Consider the following 16,081-nt stretch of genomic DNA (forward strand, 5'->3'; position numbering starts at 1 on the left):
CAGGGCTGCTTTGAAATGTCAAACTGGTACGCTCGTGTTAGCTCATCCAGGTGGGCCTGGAGCATGGGCTGCATCTCCTCCCTCGGGGAAGGCGTCAGCGTTGCCGTTGACTGTTGGCCAAAAGAAATAGCTGGAGATGATGCTACACCACGAACTGGTGGAGTGGGAACCCTTTCATCATCCTCCTCTAATTCATCATCTGATCCTTGGTGCAAGTATGTCTGCACTGGTAGTGGAGGACACCATCCATCGCTGTCATACCTTGAAGTACAAAATAAAATTATAAATAAATGCATTATAATCTTAATATAAAGGAAAAAAAAGGATTGACTAGAAAGACCAGATAAAGGAATAAGTACTCCACTAATTTTTTTTTAATTTTAAATACATTGTAGATACATTGTTATAGAAATGATGCCCCCCTACTAAGAAAAATATCTTAAAAATATAAAACAAATTATAAAAATGTAAAAACCAGTACACAGACAATACATATAACGGCTATAATATTGTTTTTCTCTAAGTCTTCCCTCACTACCCACCCCCTAACAACAATTACTCTACATTTCTTTTATGAAACTTTGCCTCCAGATTAATATACATTCAAAAATCTACCTTAAATTAAAAATAACTAATCTTTGGTGGTTTCGAATGAGCTAATTGGTTGAATTGGGAATATAGCTCCATTTTCTACAAAACAATTCATAAATCTTTCATTAGTGTCTAAAACATAAAAAGCTGTAGGATCAAATCTTATCTGAAATGCAAATGCTTAATATTTAGAATCAGTTTGGAATGGAAGTTACTTTTCTGCTGGACCGAGTTAATTTAAGGAAAATAAAATTTAATTAAAAAAGTAATACAAGAAAAATTAAGGTAAGAAAAATTAAGGTAAGAAAAATTAAGGTAAGTGATTCTCGATTACCAAAATTTTTGTTCATTTCTAATAATAAAATAAAGAAAAATCCATTGCATGATGTCTGCAGATTCTCTGAAATTATCTTTCTTTTTTTGGGACTGTACAAATCTCAAAAATTATAGGTCACATCCTTCAAGATCTGAAAGTTTGACACAGCTCAAAGCTCCCATTAGGTATTAAAAATCAAGAAGTCTTTCTCTGTGGGAATAAAAGATATCAAACTGTGTTCAGAGACTCGGCTACGATAGTTTAAAAATAAACTATGTCTAATTCCTTAAAGGTAGCCACGGATGAACTGGAACAGTGAAAAAAAAAGAACATCGACCTCAAAATTGAATGGAAATTCAAAATGTACAAAATATTACTTAGAATTTTGTAATTATGAATGTATAGTATAATGACTTAGTCATAATAGACTTTAACAATTATTCCAGGAGTTCTGCCTTGTAACTAACTCTTAATTCATAACGATAAAGTATCTAATTGTTAATAATTAATATAATGTCTCATTGTAGGTTATTGAGGGGAGAAAGGTATAAAATAGAAAAAAAGAATTAAAAGGTTTTGTCTGAAATACGAATACCCTTATGTCCTTTTAAATAATTCTGAATTAAGACGTTTTTTTAAGACGTCTATTCAAGATTAAGATTAAGAATTTTCCTATTCAAGATTAAGATTAAGAACTTTTCTATTCAAGATTAAGATTAAGAACTTTTCTATTTAAGATCAGAGTGGAGAACTGGTACAAGTATAGACTTTTGGTCTGGGGGACTTTGTATATCTGATTTCAAAGTAGCTGTGCAATGCTTCACTTCTCCCGTGGAGGCACTGCAGGAGAACTGAACACTCTACTCTAATGCTTGATTGTTCCACAAATTATATTTCATCATTTGGTGCCTTAGCGTTTGTCAACATTCCTTAACCGGTCATGGTGACTTACAACCTCTCATATGGTTACAAATTAAGCTACAAATTAGTAATTTGGAACATGTCACAAATTATTAGAAATAATCCAATGAAGCAAGGACTTACCCTGTTTCCTGATGTTCTAAGCCATAATGCTCTATCTCAGTGCCTGGAAGTGGTTGGATGGGTGGTGGAGGTAGAGGAACATTAGCCCAGTTAGATCCATTATTTTTCTGAGATTTGTTACTGTTTTTAGTCTTCTTTTTCTTCCCTCCTTTACCGCCTGAAAATCAAAAGAAACTTGAAATTGTTATGTATACAGAAAAAAAATCTACTGTCAACGTAGGAGTACAATGGGGGAAAATGTGATTGATCTGTGCAAAATATATGAGGCTTTATTTTATACTCACTGGTTCCCGTTATGGTAAAATTTTCCAGACAATGTGCTGTTTGCTGTACTAAAACTTTATTAGTTCCATATCCTTAGAAAAGGTAAATTATATCAGATCACCCTAACCAACCATAAAAAAGACTGCCGCATTCTGATAAAGCGGGCTTTTTACAGTCTACCAAGAATAGCGCCATATATAATACAGTGGTTTTGCTCATTATAGCAGCTCAGCTCCATTCCCTTGAATAGGACTGGACTACAAAAAGGTTGTGTGATGGATGGACATGCGAGGGGTTCTCGGTGTCAGACCCCCAACGTTCTGATATTGATCAACTTTCCTGGTAAGTGTTAGGGGTCATTTATGTTAGATTTTTCTTATTTTTTCTCTTATTTTTGGAACATTTTAATATTTGTGATAAAAATTTTGACTTTTTCACCCATCCCGACAATTGCAGCAACCTTTTTTTTCAGTGTTGCCCATAACATATCTATAAAACCCAGATGTGGAAGCATGAAAAAGTGGAATAAAAGTGGAAAAAAAGTTGTAATTGATGCACAAATTAACTCTGTAGCAGACAAAGGAAATAGCTCTAGACAACTTTTTTTTTTAAATGAAAAGTTGCAAGAAACCAACAAGATAAATTAAAAAAGAACAAAACCCAATAGAAAAAATATTAGACAGACATAAAGTCTCCAAATGTAAGTATAACACATACGCTGACATAAATTTGGCATCAACCCATCTAAGCCCACAATATCATTGCTCAGGGGCGTGTTCCTTTTAAAAAGCCCCACCCCTGCAGAGATCTAATAATGCTTTATTATCAGGGGTCTGATCATATTCTAAAATAAGTGAATATATCACTTTATTTAATAAAAAGTTTCCATTTTCCAGTTCTCTCACCATTGATTATACACAATGACACTTTTCCTTCCAGTTTTCATGGCAACATCCAGGGTCATGTTTATTTATGTATATATTTAGGTACAACATTCTCTTTCTACTGCATACTACATCCCTTAGTATGCTAAGAGTTAGCAAAGCAATGCTTTATAAGAGCTATTGCAAAAATAACAATAAATAGCAATTCATCAGAGAACTTTACATGTCCCTCAAGATAGCTATGGCAACCAGAATGAAAGGAGCCATTGTTTAGAGTGCTGGATGTATTCACATAGCTGGAGAGCTGTGCACACTGGGAAAAAAAGACTTTTCTATCTCCATACCAGACAGATAATCTTGTAAAAAGGTTTATGACAAGTGATGAGTGGATCTGGAGCGCAATGTTCTGGCCAACGAAACGGCATTTTCACAGGGACCGTTGGTCATCATGACATCATCTTGGAGCCAGTATCCCAGAGAAAATGACGGCACAGACTCAAATATTTACTCTGGAATTGTCCCTCTCAGATGATGTCTGGGTTCTCCAGAGGTTATGCACACTGTTAGCACCCACAATCGGTGCTGGCACCGATTGTGGGTGTTAACCTTTAAATGTATGTGACTATGATTAAGACCTTGGGCTCGAAACGCGTCAGTCTGGACTGTGTATGCTGATTTGATTTATAATTCCCATAAACTTGTATTCTTACATCGGTGACACGCTGTGATACATCATTTTTCCTTTTAGCAGAACACACGCTTCTCAGTTGAGCCTCCGGTGTCCTGATTGCCAAGGTTCTGCAACCGGTATTACATATATGTTCTTTAAATGCATGTGACACCTCTTTCCAGCTCATGCATTTAAAGGGTAATACACATTAGTGGCACATGGGTTTATAGGATAACACCCATGATCGGTGCCAGCAGTGAACTCCGGTGAACCCAAACTTCAATGGTTACCTCATCCCCCTATTTATGATTCCTTTATAACAGAAGATATTAGCGCAGATATATTATTCTGGCTGCGCCAGTTTTCTGCCCTACTTGGCATTGAAAAGAACTTAATTGGAGCTTCATTGGAGATTGTGACACATTTATCACTGAGACTCGACAGAATTGTATCGCACGCTGTATATTAAAGGTGCCCCCAAAAAAAGATGGTGCACACTTCCCGAGCAACGCAAGGTACTCCAGATAATTGAAGACTGGGCGCCAGTATTTAAATATATTCTGGTATTCAGTATTCTGGCACATCCTGCACATTCGCACCTAGTTTGCCTAGCCTGCTAAATTTATTAAAACCTCCGAGAGAATACTTGCAAAGGTTATAGCTGAAATCTGGCATAGAGACGGAATGCAGAGTGCCGAGGTAATGCACTTGTCTTGTGCACGAGTCTTAATAAATCTACATATAGTTCTGTAAAGTTCAGATAAGAGTCCAAAATAAACATTGTACAATGCATTAGAATCATAAACAAAATATATCCTTAGTGTATCATTAGAGTTAGACCAGACAGTCCCATGCAATGATTGAGTTAAGCATCCGCACACACACATATTAGAGCATACAATAAGCGCTACATCAAACATCTGAGATACAGGTCCTGTATCGCACAATGAACACCAACCTGAAAGGCTGCCGCTTCTTTCAGAGCTGTTGTGTGAGCTGGTGGTGCTGAAATCCTGTGACTGGTTGTGTGGCATTCTATTTGACAATCCCTCAGCTCGATAGTCGGGAATGTAAAGTAAGGCTAAGGGTTAAAGGGCAGAGGTCACCGTGGCGTCATGTGATTAGTACAAAGCGTAAGCTCATGCGCAACATGCAGTTTGCAATTAGAGAGGAGGGGGTGAAGGTATGAGGTTGAAATGGACTGAGGACTGGGGAGTATCGAAAGGCCATTCCCCCTTTTATAAACCACCAGTATAAAAAATAATTGTCCTCCATGAATGTTCAAACAATTTAGCTCAATTTATTCTTGTTATAGGAGGGCTTGGAGCCAACCAATATGGTCACCATCACATTCCATAAAGAGTCTTCATATCCCTTTAATATTATAATATTTACTTGAAAAAGGATACAAAGCAATACAAGTCTAACACCATGGACAAGGGTGGCACTAATCCTGGAAAATGCAGAAGTTTAGTGCTTTTTCCTAGACCAGATCACCACCCCAATTCCCAATCGCCCTGGTGCTAGGAGAAGAAGTTGGAAGCCTCACAACATGGCAAACAAGCAAAACTACTCTGGCACGTCCACAGAAAATGTGATGAAACTTCTTTCTTTCATTCAAGTCTTATAAAAACCGTAACAAGAATCACATCACGGGTGTAGACATAGTACAAAGACCAATGCGTTTTTTCTGAAAGGACTTATTCATGGTCAACATGGTCACGGTGAACATGAATATGTCCTCCCGGATGAAACGCGTTGGTCTATGTACTATGTCTATACCCGTGATGTGATGCCTGCTTTGGATTTTATAAGACCGTTGGACGTGCTGGAGAACTTTTGTTTTTACCTAATCTGATCAACATTTTTAAGAACCCATATCCTTTTATTGTAACACTTCGATGTAGGTAATCCATAAGTTATTACGATAGTATATGTTCTTTGACATCAACTAAATGGTTGTCCAGGATTTGACAAAAACAATGCCAGGTCCAGGGCCGCGATTTGTACTGAATTTCATCATCAAGTAAATATTGCAATACAAGGCATATACCTTGCCTATGGACAAGAGGGGTAGATTATAGAAGAGGACAATCAATATATTTTCGTGATTTTTCCTTTAAGGGGTAATGCTCTTTAAGGACTACTAGAGCCAATATTTAGCACAAATTAGTGAAAGTGATAACTAGCATCAATTAGCGTCAATGATACAACAAGTTTCGACATGCACTAAACTAAGTTCATCTAACTCATACTTACCGTTGTTTCCTTTGCCCTGGTCGGGGAGGCAATACCCTAATCCGGTCAAGTCAGACTTCTGCTGAGCTGAAGATTTCCATTGAGTATCAGGTAGGTCAACCGCCAACTCATGAATGCTGTTGGAGTGTAGAATCTGTGTGGTGGCATACGGCGTGGTTTGCGCCATTTGTCCCTGGCAGTTAAAGCTGGACTTGGTAGTAAAGTCGATGCTGCTGTAAATGGCGCCATCTGACAACATTGTCGCTGTTTTGTCTCCCTGGCCTGGAGCTGCTGGCAGGACATCTACATTTATGACAGAGGAAAAAAGAAAATCAGAGCCGCACGGGAATCCTCAGCTATCATGGTTTAGGATAAAAAATATCAAAGCTCATTCAGTCCGTCTGCATTTCAGCTGAGACAGGAAAATATGAGCCAATGAAGGAAGAATGATGTACAACCATCGCCTGGCCATCAGCCTTTGTGACAGGCCTGCCGCTTGTCCTTCACGTTCCACTGCTTAAAACCATCGTTTCATCCTTACACCTTCATGTGAGAAGGTGAAGTTTAGAATATTTTGCTACGGGGTGGGGGAGGGGAATGGACTCCATACTTCATTTCATGTCAAGCTGTCTGCTCTATTGATAAATAACAAGACAATGGATCCACAAATCTAAGAACCCCCCCCCCCCCCCCCTGTGAAAAACAATGTGAATGTGGGGTATGATTGGAAGTGACAAAGTAAATCTTGCTGAGGACCTAAATGTGTCTGATAACCACTGTCTACAATGCTGTGTGTGATCCCGAGCCTGACCCAGTGATGACCTACAGAAGACAAGCAAAAACTACTAATTTGCCATAAAACATTGTATATATAAAAACTTGTAAGGGCAAACAAGCTGCAAATGAGGCCCAGGCACATGACAGTGAACCCTTAACACTAGAGAATGGGGTAGGTGCACCATTAAATGTTATGCTGAACATGTCTATATATGGCACTGTATGTGGGTATATGTGATGTGTATATGCTCTACATGTGAAGTGTATATGCTGTGTGTGTGGTTTGTATATGGTACTGAATGTGTGCATACATGCTGTATATCTGTATATGGTACTGTATGTGTGTATATGTGATGTGTATATGCTGTATGTGTGTATATGCTGTATGTCTGTATGTGGTATTGTATGTGTGTGTGTATATACTGCATGTGTGTGTATATGCTGTATGTATGTGTGTATATGGTATTGTATGTGTGCGTGCATATGTGGTTTCTATATACTATATAGGGTCTGTTATCAATAGTGTCTGAGAAGAAAACTATTCTAGTTGCTCATGACAACCAATTGCAGCTCAGCTTTCATTTCATAAACAGCTGTGGGAAAATGAAAACTGAGCTCTGATTGCTTGCCATGGGCAACTAGAACAGTCTTTCTCTCAGACACTTCTGATTAATCTCCCATGATTTGTGCATATTTGCTGAGTGGGTATATACTGTGGGTGTGTATAAGACGTATATATGCTGTAGGTGTATACAAGATGTGTATATAATATAAATGAACACATATGTGCACGTGTGTAGGATTGTATAATTTTGTGTATGTATATAATTATGTAAATGTCTGTGTATATATGAGTGTATAAGTGTGTGTGATTGTAAGTCTGAGTATACAAGTCTGGGGGAAGGGAGGCCCCATTCAGAAATCTTCTATGGGGCCCTGGCTCTCCTAGTTGCACCTCTGATGGTCATGTACATTATAACTGTGTGAAGCCAGTCTAACCATCAGAACTACCTCTGATAGGTTGTTCAGGTGTAGATTCTGAAGCGTGAGATAATAACCCCTAGACAAGTTCCACACCACAACCACAGAAGCTACACAATGGGTGACACTGGCTGAAGAGCACATACGGGCAGTGGTGTAACTAGAAGCTGGTGGGCCCCAGTGCAAAGTCTGTGCCGCGGCCCCGATGAGACTATACTAATAGTCTTCTCATATAGGAAAGTGACACAATATAGGCCCCCTAAACCTCTTGGGCCCTGGTGCAACCGCAACATCTGCACCCCCTCAAGTTACGCCCCTGCATACGGGCTCTATCCTGCCCCTGTTGCACTTGATCAAAGCTCAAAGTTAATAAAACGGGTTTCTCTCGATTTTGTCATCAATAAGTAACAAGAAAGGTCTGTATCTGATTACGGTAACACTCCCTACACAAGGAAATCTGGTCGTGATGGAGTCTTGTTAAATATCTTGTAATTTTCCACAAATAAAAAGCCATACCTTATTTAAAGCTAAAAATTTATATAGTAAAACACTTGTTATTATCTGAGATAAATTTGGATTTTTTTTCCCACTAGTTTTCCACGTTTTTATAACCGTGGAACGAAACTAGGCTTATTAGACATAATTATTCTGACTGTGATTTATTTGTTAATTGATTCCGTACTTCTTTCATCATAGCGATCACACTTGTATTGAGGTTAATTTCTGGTGTATTGAGCTCTCACATACATGGAATTATAGCATCAACCTGCTAATAAATTGCCTTTATGACTGTAATATTAATCCCCTATTTACGTAATGAAACTACAACAGACAAATCTAGAAGAATAGAAATAACACCTTGTGGCGATCTACTGCGATGGTGATCGATAGTGGACGTTTGATTTCGGGAGGATTGGTATTGGAAGAATCAGGACCACAAGCGGCTCCAGAAATAAATCCCATTGATTCCAGTTACTGAAGCTGGAGCAAGCTGAGAAGACTCGCTCAATATAACTTAAAGGGGTTTTATCTTTAGATGTATTCATTCCATGTCTAAAGAATAGAGGATAAATGTCTTGTAGTGGGGGGTCCTACCAATGGCAGATCATTTGAGTGCAGGTCACACTGATCTGCTCTGTACTGCATAGGACTCTCGGGACTGATCATGCTGTTATTGGTTTTTGGAAGTCCCAAAGAAATTAACGGTGCACAACTCTACGGGATCTAAAGGGTGGCTAATAGTGTCTGTAAGGGGCAGGTTAAAGAAAAAGCATTCACAAGTCAACTCATAAGTCAACCTGTACCTTATTACCAAGATTGATCAGTAATGGGTACCTTTAATGGTCCTATAATAGCCCCATTGTCCCATATGAATTGTAAGTGGATGGGCGTTCTCAACTAGTGTTTCAGTCACATCTATGGCACTGTTGAGCTATCCTGGAAATCCCATAGACATAAAAATCCTAAAGCTATAATCATTACGAGCTCTAGGAGATACTTGTGGGCTACTTGAAGTCGATTGTTCTTATGAAATCCTACTTTGTGGATACTTGCTCACATGAGATAGGTCTATCACTTCAGAACTTCAAATGCCCAAAAGAATGGAGTATTTGTATCACTTAAAGAAATCTTCTTAAGGCAAAAGTGAAATATAACTTATTTAGGAATGACATTCATTTCTTAACATCAAGGTAGGTGGAACAAGAACATCGCCAACTCAACAAGGCAGAAGAATGGCCATAAAGAATAATGGAACGAGAGGCAAACTGGGGGATCTCAGGTTATAGGGAACATCATAAGTCATTCTACTTTAAAGGGGTTATCCGGGTGTTAAAAATTACTGAGTGCCGGGCTGGGATGGACTATTTAAACATAATAAACGTGTACTTACCTCGTCCGGTGCTGCCTATGTCCCGCGCCGCGGTCCGTCTCCTCTGTGCGCCGGCCGGAAGCTCCCATCCGACACCATCTCCCGGCGCTTACAACGCTGAGAGATAGGGACGGATGGGAAGAGCCGGCCACATCGCGGACCGGAAGCTCCCTGTGCGCGGCCTCTGTGCCCCTGTAAACAAACAGGGGCACGGATCGGAGGGCCCGCGGCGCGGGACATCGGCGGGGCTGGAGGAGGTAAGTACACGTTTATTATGTTTAACTAGCCCACCCCAGCCCGGTCCTCGGTAATTTTTAACAGCCGGATAACCCCTTTATGGGAATTAACTGTGCATATAACCCCTTAATCTCAGGTTTTAATCGGAAGTATTGCCCAATATTTTTTTGGATGGATATTTTTGTGAAGTGAATGAAGTGTGAATGAAGATGGAGTCCTTCAGCACTCAAATTGTATTATTTAAGTCCATAATTGTTAAACCATCAGTGCCAATGTTATTCAAGAAAGGACTAACCTCCACATCCGAAATTCACCAGATCGTTGGGTCCATTGTTGCTGTTGTTAACCGGCATGCTGGATGCTGGCCAGGAGTCGGCAAGCCATGGATAATTGGGATCACTTGGGTTTAGAAGTCCTGGGCGACTGTAGAGTTAACCAGACAAGGTGTTATTTATCCACATCGGTATAAATGTACCACAGACGGCGACAAAATAAAAAAAAATTTATGCAAATGACTTCACCCAATCATCAGTCGTGTCGCTGTAAATCTGAATGAAATGTATTGTCTGGGAAATGGAGTAAGCTATCAGCCGGGGAGGAAACCTTACGTGGGGCGAAGTGATAAATGAACACCTCAAGGGAGCAATCACTCACAATGACTCTTCTGAAACAGTCATTTCCAGGACTTTAAGCTACTTTTTTCTTCACCTTTCACATTTCAAATATGTGCCTGTCATCCGCAAACTGATCTCTTTTCTCCCTGAGCTTTGTAGTATAAGACAAGGCGGAGAGGAATTAAACTACTGTAAAATGCGTTTAATCTCCTCGAGTTGATTCATTAAATCCTGCGTTGCCATAGTGAGGCGATGCCTTCTGGTGCTCCCACATCTGAAGGTGATAAAAGTTCCTTCATGGCTTTTGGTTTCTTGACATCATATGATTTTTTTTTTTTATATGGCTACATTATGAGAAATGCTCTCATTGGATGTGACCAATAGTATTGACAGTGCCAATGGGGACTATAGGATTATCCCTTTAATAGACTTTATAACCTTTGTCATTTATAGAATAGTGGATAGAAAGCAACATCTGCAATCTATTCAATTCTACAATCTGCTCCTCCTGCTCTATAACATGCTGCCTACAGATAGGACACTATGTACAATCTCCTCATCTCCTCCTGCTCTATAACATGCTGCCTGCAGATAGGACACTATGTACATTCTGTTCAGCTCCTCCTGCTCTATAACATGCTGCCTTCAGATAGGACACTATGCACAATCTGCACATCCCCTCCTGCTCTATAACATGCTGTCTGCAGATAGGACACTATGTACAATCTGCTCAGCTCCTCTTGCTCTATAACATGCTGCTTGCAGATAGGGCACTATGTAGAATCTGCTCAGCTCCTCCTGCTCTATAACATGCTGCCTACAGATAGGACACCATGTACAATGTGCTCAGCTCCTCCTGTTCTATAACATGCTGCCGGCAGATAGGACACTATGTACAATCTGCTCATCCTGTCCTGCTCTATTACATGCTACCTGCAGATAGGAAATTATGTCCAGTCTGTTCATCATCTACTGCTCTATAACATGTTGCCTTCAAATAGGACACTATGTACAAGCTGTTATAAGAGCTGTTGCTCTATAAGTTGCTACCTTTAGCTAAAAAGAGTGTGGTCACAACTTATAATAGTGCTGTGGGATCCTGTCATTAGGTTTAATCATGAAAACCGGAGGACAGGTTCCCTTCTGACCTCACACATTTATCCTTCTGCAGCCTTTTCCCCGCACGTTGCATTTTTACAAAGCCAAAAGTCCCTTTAATAGCCGTGGTAGTTTTCCAATAAAACGTTTTTCCTTTACATCCCTAAGAGAATCCCCTGTTCCCATGGCAACGGCAATAAAGAAAAGACACCATTCTTTGCAACATCCATGAGCTCTCATTAGGCCTAATCTCCTTGTGCTAAAATATTGATTAAATAAGAGATTGCGAGTTATAACCCAGGTCTAATTGCAATCTCCATATTGGCAAAGGGGGGATGTAAATGAGGATATATGGGGGCACCATCAAGTTTTTATCAGTTTCAATTGAGTAACCAAAGTAGCGGAATTCTAGTTCTATCAATCTACAGCCTATCCGTCATCCATGAATCATTTATTCCGTGATCGATTATGTGTAATTGTTCACTCAGGGCAATTTACAAGGCGGCTCGAAACGAGAGCAACTTCATTTGCTAATATCTGCTTAACGCAATCAACGTTCGGCGGGCAAATGAACACATCACTTATTACGTGGGGAGGTTATTTATTTATTTAGTTTTTTTTAATATTTTTTGTTTTTCTTTAGTCCAGACGTCAATACAAAACCGTCTGGGTCAGTGATGTTCACCAAAGCCATTTGGTTGGGGGTTTTAATATATGAAATAACCGATCTGCGCCAAATCGGAGTCCCCCCCCCCACCCACCCCAATAGTAGAGCCTAGGGGAGTCTGAAGACAGACGTGTACAATTAGAAGATTGCGTTTTTAATTTCCCCGGCCTACCTTCCATTACTCATTAGTCCTCCGTCTCCTCGTTGAAATGTAACTGTGGATTAAAAGCGAGAAGAAAAAAAACAAAAACAAAAACAAAAAGTCAATTAGGTTTTAATGCCGAGCTCATCATTACAATGGTCGTCGAGTGCAATCGTAGTAGTAATTACTTCCATGACCAAATAACTGGCTTATATTAAATATACAACGCTCCCAAGAAAAGGCGCTCCTCATATGTCAGGCCAGACTGTGACACAAAGGAAGGATCATTTATTCTGCCGTTCTCTTCTAAATGGGTTTGTATGTGATCCGAGAAGAAGGATAAAAAATTACAAATATAGTCTGCGGGACCTGGGTTTTTCCCGAGCTCAGCATAATCGGGATTCAAAAGGATGAATACAAATGACATACAGATGTAGCTGCATCCCTTCGTTTGAGGTCCGATTGTACATAAGGGCTCGCTATATGGTCGTATTGTGAAATCTGTAAAAGGGCTGCTATAGAGGTCAGCGCAGGTCACTAAAGCCTCTGATTTAATCTGGTTATTAGAATTTTGGTTAACAGATACAAATCATGGAATTATATTCTATATGTTGGAAATATGAGGTCACATCATGGGTGACTAGAAAAGGTGTCTCAGTCTTTAAAGGAAATCTACCATCAAAATCAAGCACAATAAACCAGGCACCGTGACTGTGGTAATCTACTTAAATGAGTTATCCATGGCCTCCTTACTCCTAAAATCAATCTTTAAAATTTAGTTGAGGAGCCTAAAGGGTTACTGGGGGCCCCTCAGTGCTGGAAATTCACAGGATAGTGTCTTACCCTCCCCCCTGCTCCCTCAGCACATCCCTCTTCCATTTGTCTCGTAATCTCACTGCAGCAGGCAAAGTTATTGCACACAATAGGAGGGGGAAATTGTTTGGCACAGTGTAACAGCCTGTGAAGCTTCAGTACGGAAAAGACTTTGGTAATGACCTCCAGAGCTCTCAGGTCTTATTAGCATAATTTTATAAGTGTTTAAACGGAAGGAGGCCACGGATAAAACATGTAAGACGATTACCAAAGTCACACTGCCGGGATCTATGACTAAGTGCCCCTGTTTTATCAGGGTGGATTTTGATGGTAGATTTCCTTTAGAAGTACAAAAATAACAGACATTTTTACTGCTTTCTATTGGGTATAGAAATGTTCCTTCTGTGGGTGCCATAATATTGTGGGGTGTTGACTAGTAGTGATTTGGGGTTAGTACAGTGAACAAGGTGCAGCAGTTGTGACCACATGCAATGTGAAACAAAATATGACAGTAATAAGATATATAACCAATATAGTATTAAATATACAGCACATACTACAATATCCAAAGACCAATAAAGGGGAGCAAGTAAAGAGAAATTTAGCTTTCGTAACTTGATTCTGCCATGTTGAAGATGGGCATCGGGAATCTCCAAAATGCTAGACCAAGGTTGAAGCTAATCTGTGCTGAGAATTCCAGTTCAAAGTGAATGTCCACCCCTGAGCACATGTATTAAACACTCGAAATAGGTGCTACAGAGCTCCAAATTCCCTGCATTCATGTGGAGTTAAAGGGTATGGACACTTTTACCTTTTTATTGTATGCATTGTGGGCTAAAAATAGTTTTGTAATAGGTTTATATTAAATATTGTGCATCTACATCTACTTATTTCAAGCCCACACACTACAAAGTTTAAAATAAAACATATTTAATGACTGAAAGTCACAAAACATTCACTTCCTGTAGCCACCACTAGGCGCATTTCCGTAAGCAGTCAGCTGAGCTCCATCTAGTGGTGGCAGCAGGAAGTCAGAATTCTCAACTCTGCATCTACACAGACAATTTGACGTTCTGTTAAGAAAAGGGTGTTAAAAAGGTTGACGTTCACTTTAAACACTGCTGACTGGCTATGCTTCAACAAAAAAGTCATGCTATATATGGTTTATGTATATAGCATCAGAGGGGAGGTGGCTTCAGTCACATAAGAAGGGAATTAGCCATTAGATGGACTATTCCTATACAGGGGAAAGGAGCGTTGATGCACCCCTATATTTAATAATGGACTGGTCCAAATATGGCTGACTCCAGGGGGAGATGAAATAGAACAATACAATAGACAATGAGAATAGACATCAATCACTTCACTGGATACATAAGGATTCTTGGTGATGGGGTTTTGCATGCAGGTGCCCCATCTACTAGACAAAGAGAGGGCTGTATATGGAGGTGCACATCTGGCTACTGTCAGCAGCCCTCCTAATATTAGAGGAATGCTGATACCTAATTAAAATTCAGGACATTCCAGTAATAAACTATAAAAAGGAGATTAGAAATCAGACTGGGGAATGGCAGACAGTTCCTGACTGAGCGAGCGCTGGATACAAAACATTGCAGGCAGCGAGGAGTTAATCAATAGTGGGGCAGGGCTGTCACATCTCATTGATCCTGCCTGACAGCACCGCCAGGGATTCTTATGCCTTTGTAAGCTAAGAAGTCTCAAATATTACAAAAGTGGGGACCCCCTATGAAGGGTCAGACCCTGGCCCCCATTTCCAGGATAGATGGGGCAGATGTCTTTATATGACAACCAATACATGATTGCACCAGTACTATACACAGTGTACAGCATCACTCATCATCTCTCTGTAACATATTAGCCCTCTTTGCTCTATGGTAACAGATAGCAGGGACGCTACTTTCTTCGCCATATGGACACATTTCTAAGTGATGTAAAACTTACAGTATCCGCTTAGATATACACATTATTATTGTGTTTATATTATGTAAATGATTATATATTTAGCATATGAATACTTATATTCTTCCATGTAATATATACAGCTACTGTATTGGAATGTACAGGATACAATGTACAGATGTAACAGCTGATTGTATCTTTTTCTTTCTTTCCAAATTGACAATATAGTCAGAAAAGAAATCTGTGCAACATCAGAAATACATATATTTCACTATCAGGACATGACAAACTGAGTTCAGCTCCTCCTGCTCTATAACATGCTGCCTGCGTATAAGACCCTATGTACAATCTGTTCAGCTCTTTCTGCTCCATGACATGCTGCTTGCAGATAGGACAGTATTGATTCTGCTCCTCCTGCTGTATAACATGCTGCCCGTGGATAAGACACTATATGCAATCTACTCAGCTTCCCCTGCTTTATAACATGCTGCCTGCAGATAGAACACTATATACAATCTGCTCAGCTCCTCCTGCTCTATAACATGCTGCCTGCAGATAGAACACTACGTACAATCTGCTCAGCTCTTTCTGCTCTATGACACTATAGATTCTGCTCCACGTGCTCTATAACATGCTGCCTGCAGATAGGACACTATTTACAATGTACTCAACTCCTCCTACTCTATAACATGCTGCCTAAACAGCAGCCTAAACACTTTTTACAATATACTCAGTTCCACCTACTTTATGATATTCTCTCCTGCGGATAACCTCCGTATACAATCCGCTCAGCTCCTCCTGCACTATAACATTCTGCCTACAGATAGGGCACTAGGCACAGTCTGCTCATCTTGTCCTGCTTTATAACATGCTGCCAGCAGATAGGATACTATGTAAAATCTGTTCAACTCCTCCTGCTCTATTACATGTTGCCTGCAGATAGGACAGTATGTAT

General features: G+C 39.8%; 1 protein-coding gene across 15 annotated transcripts in view; it reads right to left on the reverse strand.

Annotated features, from left to right (window-relative positions):
- ROBO2 (roundabout guidance receptor 2) overlaps positions 1-16,081 on the reverse strand; it is a 766,105-nt gene that overhangs the window by 17,368 nt on the left and 732,656 nt on the right. For 11 of the 15 annotated variants that reach the window (XM_072138552.1, XM_072138544.1, XM_072138543.1 and 8 more), the window contains 6 exons: positions 12,424-12,466; positions 10,168-10,295; positions 6,029-6,310; positions 4,728-4,850; positions 1,952-2,108; positions 1-261 (listed from right to left, as the gene is read on the reverse strand). In XM_072138552.1, coding sequence (XP_071994653.1) covers positions 1-261; positions 1,952-2,108; positions 4,728-4,850; positions 6,029-6,310; positions 10,168-10,295; positions 12,424-12,466 — 994 coding nt within the window. The remainder of the gene's footprint in view (positions 262-1,951; positions 2,109-4,727; positions 4,851-6,028; positions 6,311-10,167; positions 10,296-12,423; positions 12,467-16,081) is intronic. The other 4 variants (XM_072138549.1, XM_072138553.1, XM_072138557.1 and 1 more) reach the window with 1 other exon arrangement.

The sequence above is a fragment of the Engystomops pustulosus genome, chromosome 2 (genome assembly GCF_040894005.1).
Source record: "Engystomops pustulosus chromosome 2, aEngPut4.maternal, whole genome shotgun sequence".
Taxonomy (NCBI): domain Eukaryota; kingdom Metazoa; phylum Chordata; class Amphibia; order Anura; family Leptodactylidae; genus Engystomops; species Engystomops pustulosus.